Source organism: Oncorhynchus mykiss, chromosome 22 (assembly GCF_013265735.2).
Source record: "Oncorhynchus mykiss isolate Arlee chromosome 22, USDA_OmykA_1.1, whole genome shotgun sequence".
Classification (NCBI taxonomy): domain Eukaryota; kingdom Metazoa; phylum Chordata; class Actinopteri; order Salmoniformes; family Salmonidae; genus Oncorhynchus; species Oncorhynchus mykiss.
This window is the reverse complement of record NC_048586.1, coordinates 23531003-23546029: the sequence shown is the minus strand read 5'-3', so window position 1 is coordinate 23546029 and position 15027 is coordinate 23531003. Positions and strand designations below refer to the sequence as shown.

The 15027-nt window shown below is 47.1% G+C and overlaps 1 protein-coding gene across 4 annotated transcripts in view; it reads left to right on the top strand.

The window, feature by feature from the left end:
* The window catches only part of si:dkey-100n23.5 (cyclic AMP receptor 1), a 102055-nt gene that overhangs the window by 32963 nt on the left and 54065 nt on the right, over nt 1–15027 (top strand). For 2 of the 4 annotated variants that reach the window (XM_036959563.1, XM_036959565.1), the window contains exons 7-10: nt 1012–1101; nt 1552–1590; nt 2846–2899; nt 8346–8424. In XM_036959563.1, the coding sequence (XP_036815458.1) occupies nt 1012–1101; nt 1552–1590; nt 2846–2899; nt 8346–8424 (262 nt within the window). The remainder of the gene's footprint in view (nt 1–1011; nt 1102–1551; nt 1591–2845; nt 2900–8345; nt 8425–15027) is intronic. The other 2 variants (XM_036959564.1, XM_036959566.1) reach the window with 1 other exon arrangement.

Genomic DNA, 15027 nt, shown 5'->3' with positions numbered 1-15027 from the left:
TTTGACAGACCCCCCACACCTCCCCACATCCAGATACTGTGTTGAGTGGCAGAACTGATTTCACTATTTGTGTCTCTCTCTAGATCTACTCTATATATCCATTCTCTCCCTTTCACTATTTCTCCTTCTTTACCTCTCTCTCTCTCTCTCTCTCGATGTCTCGCTTCTCTCCTTTCTTTCTCTCTTTCTCTCTCTCTCCCCCAGCCCAGTGACCACCCACCAATCTGTCTCTGTTAAGCTTCCTCTACAACCTGTCATTCTCTCCCTCCCTCCCTTTTCTCGATCGCTCTTTATCTTCCTTCCTGTCTTTCTCTCACTCATACACTCTCTCTCTTTCACTTTTCATCTAAAGAGAGGGGAGGAGGTGATAGAGGGCTGTAAAATCAAATATGAGAGAGACAGAGAGAGAGAGACAGAGAGAGAGAGACGGAGAGAGAGAGATCACATATTCCCTGGGATTTCAGACGGACATGTAACCTGAATGAGAGCTGTCACATTCAGTGGACCAGAGCAGTATTGACCGTGTATCGAGTGTTGCAGTAGGACTGACCGCTTATTGACCGTGTCATAGTAGTCCTGACGACATATCGACCGTGTAACTGTACGGTCCATAAAGTATCGACAACACTCACTCCTTCAGCCACTGTGTCTGGACCGCAATCTGCCAGGGAGACTCACTGAGTCATGACCACCTGAGGAGCACCAGCAGACCCTGTGAGCATGCCTAGGAGACGGGCGGATAGAGATGCTTTCCTCCCCTGTCCCGAGACACGCTGGTCTGTCTTCGTCAGTGTTCAGTGAAGCACATGGTAAAGAATGAGGGAGAATAAGAAGAAAGGTGGTTGTGGGTGTATGGGGTTGTGGGTGTGGGCGTGTGATCAGCAAGTTTTGTATCCTCTCTCCACAGAGTGTTCCATCCCTTAATTTGTGGCACGGCATGGAGACCATCTGGGCTGTGTGTTTGTGGTCTTTCCCATTGGTATGTAATCACTGCTCTTTCTTCTCTCCCAGACTGTACCACCTGATGGCCTGGGGGGTGCCCCTGGTGATGGCCTCCCTGCCCCTGTTCAGTGGATACTACGGCCCAGCAGGAGCCTGGTGGTGACTTTCCCACTCAGTTTTGTCTATTTGTTGTCATGCTAACAAAGCATTTTGAATGTAGATTTCTGTTAATATTTTTGATGTCCTTTCCATTGCCTTGCGTTTTGTTCTACATCCTCCTCTGTATTCATCTATAGTTTATAGTCATCTCTTCCTTTTTGACCTGAGGTTTCAGCAAAGATGTCCCAACTAGCCTTTTGATTTCACTTATCCATTATTGTTAGATTGATTGTCTTGAAGGAACAGAGGTAAGAAGGAACGGGGACAGAACCAGAGTCTCCGAGCTCCTTTCTCTTTCTAGTCTGAGATTATTAATAGCAACAGCTATGCTCCTTTCCCCACCAAATTCACAGGATTCTTTTTCTCTCGTCCTCTCTCTCTCCCTTTGTAATCACCCTCACTCTCTCCCTGCCCCTCCCTCTCGCTCTCCCCCTCTCTCGCTCTCTCTAGCTGGATCACAGGCAACCACGTAGCTTGGAGATTTGGGATGTAAGTGAAAACCTCTCAGCCATCAAAGCCAGTGCATAGAGGGAAAACTGAAGGGAGAGAGGAGGGGGGTGGTCCCTACAGAGAGAGGGGAAGGGGTTTGTATGTTCGGAGGCCAGAGGTTTTTCCTGTGTGTGTGTGTTCCTTCCTGTACATGTCTGTGTTTCTTCAGAATGTTATGAAGGATTACGTCTCCCCAAGCCTGGATATGACCTGCCAATCACTTAGCGTAGCCAGACATTCACTTATCAAGCCAGGCAATCATGCTAGCGCTCGCAACATCAGTGAGGAATCAATCTCTCTAACCGCACGCACACATACACCACACACACACACACCATACACACATACACACACACACTCTTCTCTGTCAATGCAGACAGCAGTGCTAGCACTCCGTCTCTCTGTCTTTTATCAGCCCCCCTCCTCCCCCTCCTAGTTTCCATAGCGCCGTGGGTCGCCTGGGGGACGGGCTGCTTAGAGGATCTGGGAATCTTCATTAAGTCTAATTACATCAAACGAGACGAGAGATTAGAGGCCCGGACGAAGCACGTCAGACAAACACACACACACACACACACTATATACTGTACACACACACACACACCACACATACGCACGTCTGATGCTCAGAGCGAGAGAGTGTGGGTGAAGGGGGGTGGAGGAGAGAGAGAGGGATTAAGGGGTCAGGTAAAAAGGAGAGAACAGAAGGGAGGTTGAGAGGAAAGAGAGAGGTTTCATCTCCTGTTCCAAAACTCAGTAGTTAGTCTTCATCAGTGTTCAGTCAAGCGAATATGAAAGATTAAAGAAAGACGGAGAGAGAGAACGAGAGAGGTCCTCATTCTCCCCCTCTCTCTACCCCTGAGAATAGAGGCAGACAGAAAGGAATATCATAACTGTGTGTGTGTGGGGGGGGGGGGGGGGTGTATTTGATTGAACTCAAACATCAGCGCTTAAGAATTGCTTCATGTGCCTTTTACTCCAGTGTTTCAGACTGACAAACAATCCTCTGGACCCCTCTCCTGAGTTTGTGAAAGGGTGTCAGCCTGCTTGTGTGTGTGTGCTCGTGTGTGAGAGAGATACTCTACCTATTTTATCCTTCCCCCCTGCCCTCCCTCCCTCTCTGCTCTCTGGCCCATCCCTCCCTTCTTCCTCCTCTGGCCTGAGATGGTAGCATGTTTGTAGCTGAGGTGTTGCCGGTGTGTCTTTCACAAGTGTCTAATTAATGGAGCTTTCATCAGTTGTCCTCTCACTTCAGAGCAGGGCTGGAGAGCTTCTCGAGCTGCAGGATGGCGTGTGGGTGTACATGTTTGTGAGTGCGCAAGCGCTGGCTTCAACTAGTGTTCTTTGTAGTTTCTCCTTCCTTCCTTTCTTTTTGTATCTTGCTTTTTTTCTGTCCATGTTGCTTGTCTTCCTGTGTTCTCCGTCCTTACCTCTCCTGGTCAGTCTCCTCCCCCCTTTCTCACCCCTCTCCCTCCCCTTTTCTCTTTCCATCCATCCATCCCACCCTCCATCCATCCTTCCTCTTTCCATCTCTCTCCGGGTGGGTGATGTTCAGCTGTAGAGCTCCAGCAGACTCTAATGGCAGATCATTATCATGCTAATTAGAGCACTTTGTAGCTGCCGCTCATTACTCCTCCTCCCTCGTCTCCCCCCTCTCTCTAGTCTTCTCCCCCCCTCGTTAAAAGGCCACTCTCCCTCCTCCCCCATCGTTAACGGGAGGCTCTGTGTAATTGGACGCCATTTATTCCGGAGAGCGGGTTATTAAATCACACAGGGGTGAGGTGAGCACGTTTTCACTACATCCTGTCACTCTGTCACACACACGCACGCACGCGCAAACACACATACACTCATTCACACACGCACACGTACACACACACACACACACACTCGCATGCGCAAACACACACACGCGCGCAAACACACATACACTCACTCACACACGCACGCGCACACACACACACACACACACACGCGCAAACACACATACACTCACGCACGCACGCGCACACACACATACACTCACACACACACGCACGCACGCGCAAACACACATAGACTCGCACACACACACACACACGCGCACACACACATACACACACGCGCGCACACACACATACACTCACACGCACGCACGCACGCGCACACACACATACACTCATTCACACACACACACACGCGCAAACACACATACACTCACTCACACACGCACGCGCGCACACACACACACACACGCGCAAACACACATACACTCACGCACGCACGCGCACATACACATACACGCGCACACACACATACACTCACACACACACGCACGCACGCGCAAACACACATAGACTCGCACACACACACGCACGCGCACACACACATACACACACGCGCGCACACACACATACACTCACACGCACGCACGCGCACACACACATACACTCATTCACACACACACACACACACACATACACTCACACACATGCACACACACACACACACTCACACACACACATACACACACACACATACACTCATACACACATACACTCCCACACATGCATGCACGCATGCACACACACACATACACTCATACACACACACACTCATGCACGCACACACACATACATACACATGTACGCACGCACACACATACATACATACATACATACACACACAAACTCACACACACATACACACACACCCTCAGACAACATGTCCAGACAGCGCCACACTCCCACTTCCCCAGTATCCAGGCAGTACTTACTGAGGATAGTTATGCACTTAGTCTAAACTGCTCTGGATAAGAGCATCTAGTAAGTGATTGTAATGTGAATATAGTTGTTGCTAAATGAACAGAAGTGTAATGTTAATGTTACATAAGCCACTGTGAATGTCAGTTTCTATTTAGGGCAGATATCAAAGGACAATGAAAGAGCCCTGAGATGTTCCAGATCCTATGACTATGACACAGAGTATTTCCTGGTCAGGTCACGTGGTCAGGATGAACTCCGGGCGTAGCATGTGTCTGGCCTGGGGAATGAGGAGTTGGAGTGGATCTGAAAAACAGTGTGGACTCTCTCGTTCTGATGAAACTGAAAGACTGTTCAGGCTTCTACACCTGCATTGCTTGCTGTTTGGGGTTTTAGGCTGGGTTTCTGTACAGCACTTTGAGATATCAGCTGATGTACGAAGGGCTATATAAATAGATTTGATTTGATTTGATTTGTTGAAAGATTGCTAAATGTTGCATTGCTGAACACACATCCTGCTGTCTGTCTATCTGTGCATGTACAGCAGCAGGGACAGCCTTAGAATGGTCTGTCTATCTGCATGTACAGCAACAGGGACAGCCTTAGAATGGTCTGTCTATCTACATGTACAGCAACAGGGACAGCCTTAGAATGGTCTGTCTATCTACATGTACAGCAGCAGGGACAGCCTTAGAATGGTCTGTCTATCTGCATGTACAGCAGCAGGGACAGCCTTAGAATGGTCTGTCTATCTGCATGTACAGCAACAGGGACAGCCTTAGAATGGTCTGTCTATCTACATGTACAGCAGCAGGGACAGCCTTAGAATGGTCTGTCTATCTACATGTACAGCAGCAGGGACAGCCTTAGAATGGTCTGTCTATCTACATGTACAGCAGCAGGGACAGCCTTAGAATGGTCTGTCTATCTACATGTACAGCAACAGGGACAGCCTTAGAATGGTCTGTCTATCTACATGTACAGCAACAGGGACAGCCTTAGAATGGTCTGTCTATCTACATGTACAGCAACAGGGACAGCCTTAGAATGGTCTGTCTATCTACATGTACAGCAACAGGGACAGCCTTAGAATGGTCTGTCTATCTACATGTACAGCAGCAGGGACAGCCTTAGAATGGTCTGTCTCTACATGTACAGCAGCAGGGACAGCCTTAGAATGGTCTGTCTATCTACATGTACAGCAGCAGGGACAGCCTTAGAATGGTCTGTCTCTACATGTACAGCAGCAGGGACAGCCTTAGAATGGTCTGTCTATCTACATGTACAGCAGCAGGGACAGCCTTAGAATGGTCTGTCTATCTACATGTACAGCAGCAGGGACAGCCTTAGAATGGTCTGTCTATCTACATGTGCAGCAGCAGGGACAGCCTTAGAATGGTCTGTCTATCTACATGTACTGCAACAGGGACAGCCTTAGAATGGTCTGTCTATCTACATGTACAGCAGCAGGGACAGCCTTAGAATGGTCTGTCTATCTACATGTACAGCAAATGGGACAGCCTTAGAATGGTCTGTCTATCTACATGTACAGCAGCAGGGACAGCCTTAGAATGGTCTGTCTATCTACATGTACAGCAGCAGGGACAGCCTTAGAATGGTCTGTCTATCTACATGTACAGCAACAGGGACAGCCTTAGAATGGTCTGTCTATCTACATGTACAGCAACAGGGACAGCATTAGAATGGTCTGTCTATCTACATGTACAGCAACAGGGACAGCCTTAGAATGGTCTGTCTATCTACATGTACAGCAGCAGGGACAGCCTTAGAATGGTCTGTCTATCTACATGTACAGCAGCAGGGACAGCCTTAGAATGGTCTGTCTATCTACATGTACAGCAGCAGGGACAGCCTTAGAATGGTCTGTCTATCTACATGTACAGCAGCAGGGACAGCCTTAGAATGGTCTGTCTATCTACATGTACAGCAGCAGGGACAGCCTTAGAATGGTCTGTCTATCTACATGTACAGCAGCAGGGATAGCCTTAGAATGGTCTGTCTATCTACATGTACAGCAGCAGGGACAGCCTTAGAATGGTCTGTCTATCTACATGTACAGCAGCAGGGACAGCCTTAGAATGGTCTGTCTATCTACATGTACTGCAACAGGGACAGCCTTAGAATGGTCGGTCTATCTACATGTACAGCAGCAGGGACAGCCTTAGAATGGTCTGTCTATCTACATGTACAGCAGCAGGGACAGCCTTAGAATGGTCTGTCTATCTACATGTACAGCAGCAGGGACAGCCTTAGAATGGTCTGTCTATCTACATGTACAGCAGCAGGGATAGCCTTAGAATGGTCTGTCTATCTACATGTACAGCAGCAGGGACAGCCTTAGAATGGTCTGTCTATCTACATGTACAGCAGCAGGGACAGCCTTAGAATGGTCTGTCTATCTACATGTACAGCAGCAGGGACAGCCTTAGAATGGTCTGTCTATCTACATGTACAGCAGCAGGGACAGCCTTAGAATGGTCTGTCTATCTACATGTACAGCAGCAGGGACAGCCTTAGAATGGTCGGTCTATCTACATGTACTGCAACAGGGACAGCCTTAGAATGGTCGGTCTATCTACATGTACAGCAGCAGGGACATCCTTAGAATGGTCTGTCTATCTACATGTACAGCAACAGGGACAGCCTTAGAATGGTCTGTCTATCTACATGTACAGCAACAGGGACAGCCTTTGAATGGTCTGTCTATCTACATGTACAGCAGCAGGGACAGCCTTAGAATGGTCTGTCTATCTGCATGTACAGCAACAGGGACAGCCTTAGAATGGTCTGTCTATCTACATGTACAGCAACAGGGACAGCCTTAGAATGGTCTGTCTATCTACATGTACAGCAGCAGGGACAGCCTTACAATGGTCTGTCTATCTACATGTACAGCAACAGGGACAGCCTTAGAATGGTCTGTCTATCTACATGTACAGCAACAGGGACAGCCTTAGAATGGTCTGTCTATCTACATGTACAGCAACAGGGACAGCCTTACAATGGTCTGTCTATCTACATGTACAGCAACAGGGACAGCCTTACAATGGTCTGTCTATCTACATGTACAGCAACAGGGACAGCCTTAGAATGGTCTGTTATGATGTGTTCCATTCTGAGGAGCAGAAGTGCTTTGATGAGTTAAGGTACTCTTGAGGCCCTGAGAGTAGGGTAGTGGTTAGAGTCCTGGCATTCTGGGGCCTGTTGTCTGGTCATTTTCTGAGCGGGTGACACTCCTCTGAAGCTGTGAACCCGTTCTTTCTCTCTCTCGTTCTCTGTCACACATCTTAGCAGAAATACCATGCATTTCTGAAGTTGTGTCCCTTTTGTCATCCTTTCTTGACCTCCTCCATCGCTCAAGAATGCCGTTCATTACCCGCTATTCTCTCACTTTCTCCGCCTCTCTCGTTCTCTCCTGTTTTGATAAAAACTCCTGGCCCTAGGCTCCCAGGCCTGAGAGGTCATTACCATTCCACCCGTCAGTCTTCCTCTTTAGTTAGTGTATGCTCTTGAAGTAACTCTTGTGTTCAAGTCAATGGGAGAATCACATTTAAACCCTAGTACTTACCTATTGCGCTATGGTTTTACTTCTCTACACAAGTGCTGAATCAGAGGTGGCTGAAGGATATCTAACCTAAACAAATACCTATACTAAATAAATGGAGTTAAATGTTTTAGATTATTGTCTTTTACTGGCTTTGCAGAGTTCACTGCAGAGTTCACTGCACTCCTGGTGTTTTATGATTATACCAGGGCCAGGAGTTTATCTTGACTACATGATTTGACCAGGGAAAACTCCTGGCCCTAGGCTCCCAGGCCTGAGAGGTCATTACCATTCCACCCGTCAGTCTTCCTCTTTAGTTAGTGTATGCTCTTGAAGTAACTCTTGTGTTCAAGTCAATGGGAGAATCACATTTAAATGTGTGTTGATTTCATGTAAAGACATGGCCCTCTTGTGTGTAATGCATTTTCCTCTGTCCCCCCACCCTGCAGATGGTACGTCCCACTCTTCACCCTCATCTTCCTCATGATCTGCTGTTACGCCAGAATAATCTACGTAGCCAATGAGAGGGTGAGCCCACCTTCCCATATGTCATGTTCACACGGTCATAATGTAGTGTGGCCAATGGTTGTGCACTCAGTTTATCTTGAAGTGGATGTCTCTGTGAAATTCACCTCAGTGTGCAGTGTTTCCCGCTAACTCTGCCACTGCTGCTTAAAACAATCCCAGGGGAAAAATTGGTGTGTGTGTGCGCGCGAGAGAGAAAGTGTGTGTGTGTTTGCCTGTCAGAGAGCTCACAGAGAACCAGTGACTACAAGCCACCAGTGGGGGTGAAACTCAGTTTATCCCTCCCTCCCCCTATCGCTCCCTCCCTCTATCCCTCTCCTGTTGGGAGTGTTTTTGTGTTGATGGGCAGCCTGGAGGCAACATACCGGCATGCTCCACATAGCTGCCATCCCCCTGATTCTGGCCTGAGTGACGACACAACACACGGACACAGTCTGGGCAGCAGTAGTGTGCTGTTTGACCTGAGTGACAACACAACACACGGACACAGTCTGGGGCAGCAGTAGTGTGCTGTCTGACCTGAGTGACAACACAACACACAGACACAGTCTGGGGCAGCAGTAGTGTGCTGTTTGACCTGAGTGACAACACAACACACGGACACAGTCTGGGGCAGCAGTAGTGTGCTGTCTGATCTGAGTGACAACACAACACACAGACACAGTCTGGGGCAGCAGTAGTGTGCTGTTTGACCTGAGTGACAACACAACACACGGACACAGTCTGGGGCAGCAGTAGTGTGCTGTCTGACCTGAGTGACAACACAACACACGGACACAGTCTGTCTGACCTGAGTGACAACACAACACACGGACACAGTCTGTCTGACCTGAGTGACAACACAACACACGGACACAGTCTGGGGCAGCAGTAGTGTGCTGTCTGACCTGAGTGACGACACAACACACGGACACAGTCTGGGGCAGCAGTAGTGTGCTGTCTGACCTGAGTGACGACACAACACACGGACACAGTCTGTCTGACCTGAGTGACAACACAACACACGGACACAGTCTGGGGCAGCAGTAGTGTGCTGTCTGACCTGAGTGACAACACAACACACGGACACAGTCTGTCTGACCTGAGTGACAACACAACACACGGACACAGTCTGTCTGACCTGAGTGACAACACAACACACGGACACAGTCTGGGGCAGCAGTAGTGTGCTGTCTGACCTGAGTGACGACACAACACACGGACACAGTCTGGGGCAGCAGTAGTGTGCTGTCTGACCTGAGTGACGACACAACACACGGACACAGTCTGTCTGACCTGAGTGACAACACAACACACGGACACAGTCTGGGGCAGCAGTAGTGTGCTGTCTGACCTGAGTGACAACACAACACACGGACACAGCTGGTACTGTACATAAATTTTACTTTCCTGGTCAGTGTGTGTGTGGGTCAAAGCTCCTTTTGTGTGTGTGTATGTTAGTGTTGGAGGCAGGAAGACTGAATGACTGACTGACTTCTCTTCCCTTTATCACAGATATGATAAAGGGAATAAATGAAAATTGGTGTAAATGAATTGGTGTGAATTGGAATTGGTGTTCTCTCTCTCTCTCTCTCTCTCTCTCTCTCTCTCTCTCTCTCTCTCTCACTGTCTGTAGTTCTCTCTCTCTCTCACTGTCTCTCTCTCTCTCTCTCACTGTCTCTAGTTCTCTCTCTCTCACTGTCTCTCTCTCGCTCTCTCTCTCTCTCTATCTCTCTCACTGTCTCTAGTTCTCTCTCTCTCTCTCTCTCTCTCTCTCTCTCTCTCACTGTCTCTAGTTCTCCCTCTCTCTCCCCCTCTCTCACTGTCTCTAGTTCTCTCTCACTGTCTCTAGTTCTCTCTCTCTCTCTCACTGTCTCTAGTTCTCTCTCTCTCACTGTCTCTAGTTCTCTCTCACTGTCTCTGGTTGTCTCTCTCTCTCTCTCTCACTGTCTCTAGTTCTCTCTCTCTCTCTCACTGTCTCTAGTTCTCTCTCTCTCTCTCACTGTCTCTAGTTCTCTCTCTCTCACTGTCTCTAGTTCTCTCTCACTGTCTCTAGTTGTCTCTCTCTCTCTCTCACTGTCTCTAGTTCTCTCTCTCTCTCCCCCTCTCTCACTGTCTCTAGTTCTCTCTCACTGTCTCTAGTTCTCTCTCACTGTCTCTAGTTATTCTCTCTCTCTCACTGTCTCTAGTTATCTCTCTCTCTCTCACTGTCTCTAGTTCTCTCTCACTGTCTCTAGTTCTCTCTCTCTCTCTCTCTATCTCTCTCTCTCCCTCTCACTGTCTCTAGTTCTCTCTCCCTCTCTCTCTCACTGTCTCTAGTTCTCTCTCTCACTCTCTCTCACTGTCTGTAGTTCTCTCTCTCTCTCTCTCTCTCACTGTCTCTAGTTCTCTCTCTCTCTCTCTCTCTCTCACTCTCTCTCTCTCTCACTGTCTCTAGTTCTCTCTCTCTCACTGTCTCTAGTTCTCTCTCTCTCTCTCTCACTGTCTCTAGTTCTCGCTCTCTCTCACTGTCTCTAGTTCTCTCTCTCTCTCTCTCTAGTGTTCTCTCTCTCTCTCTCTGTCTCTAGTGTTCTCTCTCTCTCTCTCTCTCTCTCTAGTTCTCTCTCTCTCTCACTGTCTCTAGTTCTCTCTCACTGTCTCTAGTTCTCTCTCACTGTCTCTAGTTCTCTCTCACTGTCTCTAGTTCTCTCTCTCTCTCTCTCACTGTCTCTAGTTCTCTCTCTCTCTCACTGTCTCTAGTTCTCTCTCACTGTCTCTAGTTCTCTCTCTCTCTCTCTCTCTCCCCCTCTCACTGTCTCTAGTTCTCTCACTGTCTCTCTCTCTCTCTCTCCCTCTCTCTCTCACTGTCTCTAGTTCTCTCTCTCACTCTCTCTCACTGTCTCTAGTTCTCTCTCTCTCTCTCTCTCTCACTGTCTCTAGTTCTCTCTCTCTCTCACTGTCTCTAGTTCTCTCTCTCACTGTCTCTAGTTCTCTCTCTCTCTCACTGTCTCTAGTTCTCTCTCTCTCTCACTGTCTCTAGTTCTCTCTCACTGTCTCTAGTTCTCTCTCTCTCTCTCACTGTCTCTAGTTTTCTCTCTCTCTCTCTCTCTCTCTCTCTCTCTCTCTCTCACTGTCTCTAGTTCTCTCTCTCTCTCTCTCTCTCACTGTCTCTAGGTTCTCTCTCTCTCACTGTCTCTCTATTTCTCTCTCTCACTGTCTCTCTATTTCTCTCTCTCTCTCACTGTCTCTAGTTCTCTCTCTTTCGATCATATTTATGAAGAGCTCAAGTCTTATCTCCTCACAGCTGCAGACGGTCTCACTTGAAATGATTTCTAAAACTTTGAGGCAAAGGAATAGAGAGAGAGAGAGGATAAGAAAGTCAGGCGGACCAGAGAAAGAAAAGAAAGCGAGGGAGGAAGAGAGATAAAAAGATAGAGAGATGGAGAAATTAGGAAAATTAACTAGGAGGAGCTCAAACTATTAATAATTCAGATGTTTATGAAAGCAGGATAGAACATATCCAGAATCATTTGATCAGAAACCCGTTTTCCATCCAACCTTATCATGCAAGTAAAGGATAAAAATGTCACGACAGGCTTGATGGGAAAAGCTACTTTGTCTGTAAACTTTCCAAATGTCCACAAAACAAGATACGCTAGACAAGGTGGGATCTTTTTGTGTCTGTAAAATGAATTATGTGAGAAATGGTGGTGGAAACACTTATACGCCTACCGATCCACCCCGACCAACCACCTTACATTAGTTTTTGCCTTAACTAACCTGTCTTATGTGACCATACCAAATGTGATATATCATACTCATTTTAATATCCTGGATTTACATTGACTATGTTACGTCTAGTCTATGAGACCAAGCTGGTTTATTAGGCTACAGATGAAAAAAGTTATGATGAACTTCACAGGGTGGTGAAAATGTAAACGCAACATGCAACAATTTCAAAGATTTTACTGAGTTACAGTTCATACAAGTAAATCAGTCAAATGAACTCAATTCATTAGGCTCTAATCTATGGATTTCACATGACTGGGAATACAGATATATTGGTCACGGATGCCTCGAAGAAAAAGGTAGGGATCAGAAAACCAGTCAGTATCTGGTGCGACCACAATTTACCTCATGCAGCGCGACACATTTCCTCCGCATAGAGTTGATCTAGCTGTTGATTGTGGCCTGTGGAATGTTGTCCCACTCCTCTTCTTCTTCTGTGTGAAGTTGCTGGATATTGGCGGGAACTGGAACACGCTGTCGTACACGTCAATACAGAGCATCCCAAACGTGTTCAATGGCTGACATGTCTGGTGAGTATGCAGGCCATGGAAGAACTGGGACATTTTCAGCTTCAAGGAATTGTATACAGATCCTTGCAACATGGGGCCGTGGATTATCATGCTGAAACATGAAGTGATGGTGGTGGATGAATGGCATGAAAATGGGCGTCAGGATCTCGTCACGGTATCTCTGTGCATTGATTGCCATTGATAAAATGCAATTGTGTTCATTGTCCGTAGCTTATGCGTTCCCATACCATAACCCCACCACAACCATGGAGCACTGTTCACAATGTTGATCAGCAAACCGCTCACCCACACGACGCCATACACGCTGTCTGCCATCTGCCCGGTACAGTTGAAACCTGGATTCAGTGTTCTCCAGTGTGCAAGTGGCCATCGAAGGTGAGCATTTTCCGACTGAAGTCGGTTACGATGCCAAACTGCAGTCAGGTCATGACCCTGGTGAGGACGACGAGCGCACAGATAATCTTCCCTGAGACGGTTTCTGACAGTTTATGCAGAAATTCTTTGGTTGTGTAAACCCACAGTTTCATCAGTTGTCCGGGTGGCTGGTCTTAGGCGTTCCCGGATGTGGAGGTCCTGGGCTGGCATTGTTACACACAGTCTGCGGTTCTGAGGCCGGTTGGGCGTACTGCCAAATTCTCTAAAACGACATTGTCTGCTTATGGAAGAGAAATTAACATTCAATTCTCTGGCAACCGCTCTGGTGGACATGCCTGCAGTCAGCATATCAATTGCACGCTCCCTCAAAACTTGAGACATCTGTGGCACTGTGTTGTGTGACAAAACTACACATTTTAGAGTGGCCTTTTATTGTCCCCAGCACAAGGTGCACCTCTGTAATCATCATGCTGTTTAAGCAGCTTCTTGATATACCACATCTTTCATGTGGATGGATTATCTTGGCAAAGGAGGAATACTCACTAACAGGGATGTGAACAAATTTGTGCACAATATTTGAGAGAAATAAGCTTTTTGTGCGTATGAACAATTTCTGGGATCTTTTATTTCAGCTCGTAAAACCTGAAACCAACACTTTACTTTTTGTTCAATTTAAAATAATCTTGGTCTTTTGTCCATAATAATCTCATCATGTAGGCTATATCTGCGAGCTGTTAGCTAGAGCGTACGTGCCAATACCAGAGTGGGCACATTCGCTAAATGCAAAAATTTTGGGGTCAAAACCTACAGTTGAAAATTCAATGAAAATCCATTTAACTTGTATTTTTTGTTCGGAATTTATTCACAAAAGTCAGTTTTATATGCGTCATCAGACACAGGCTTTTATCCGCAACAAGTCCATTTGACAACAAGTCCATTTGATGGAAACACGTCTCTGGTGGGAAAAATGTGACTTTTTGAATATTCACATAAAAATCTGTCGTCAATTGGATGGAAACCTAGCTCTTTTAAGGAATTCTTTGTGTGCAGGAGGGGATCCTCTAGCTCTCATGAGGAGGATTCATCAACGAAATTAGAGATTCTCACACATGCTTCTATGCAAGGGTAGATGACAGACAACATCATTGTCGTACACACACAAGCAACCTTTGTCTAAGGTGGTTAGATAGGCGGCCATTGTCTATCATTCTTTCATGCTATCTGACTCTCTCTCTCATGTGTAAATAAACACTCATCCTCACTCTAACCTCCTAGCGCACACACACACACACACACACACACACACACACACACACATATACAGGTAGAAATTACACAAACACACGACTACACACACACACACAAACATCCAATGACGAGAGCTGTAGTGCAGACAGAGAAACCATGGCAACGCTGAGTTGCTAAATAGTTGAACAGAATGAATGTGTGCCGATCTCTCTCTCTCTCTCTCTCTCTCTCTCTCTCTCTCTCTCTCTCTCTGTCGCTCTCTCTCTCTGTCGCTCTCTCTCTCTGTCGCTCTCTCTCTGTCTCTGTGTAAGAGTATGTGTGTGTCAGAGTATATGTGTTTGTGTGTGTGTGTGTGTGTGTGTGTGCGCGTCCATGGCTGACAGAGGCTCTTCACAGACTCCTCTGTTTAGATTGCTCTTGATTGTGTAAACCACACACTGTGTGTGTGTGTGTCTTGAGGAGTAGCTGATTCCCGATTGAGCTTTCTATTGTTGCTGGACTTCCCCCGAGATGAAATGGAGGGAGAGAAAGAAAGAATGAACAATCTAGTCTCCTCTCTTGAGATGTCTGGGCTGGCCACCCGTGTCTGTCTCTTCTTTTTTTTATCCATATCTATCCAACGTTCTCTCTTTTTTTCATTCTCTCTATGCTTCTGTATCTCTTTCTCTCTACCCTCTCTCTATCTCCCTCTCTATCCCCCCCTCCC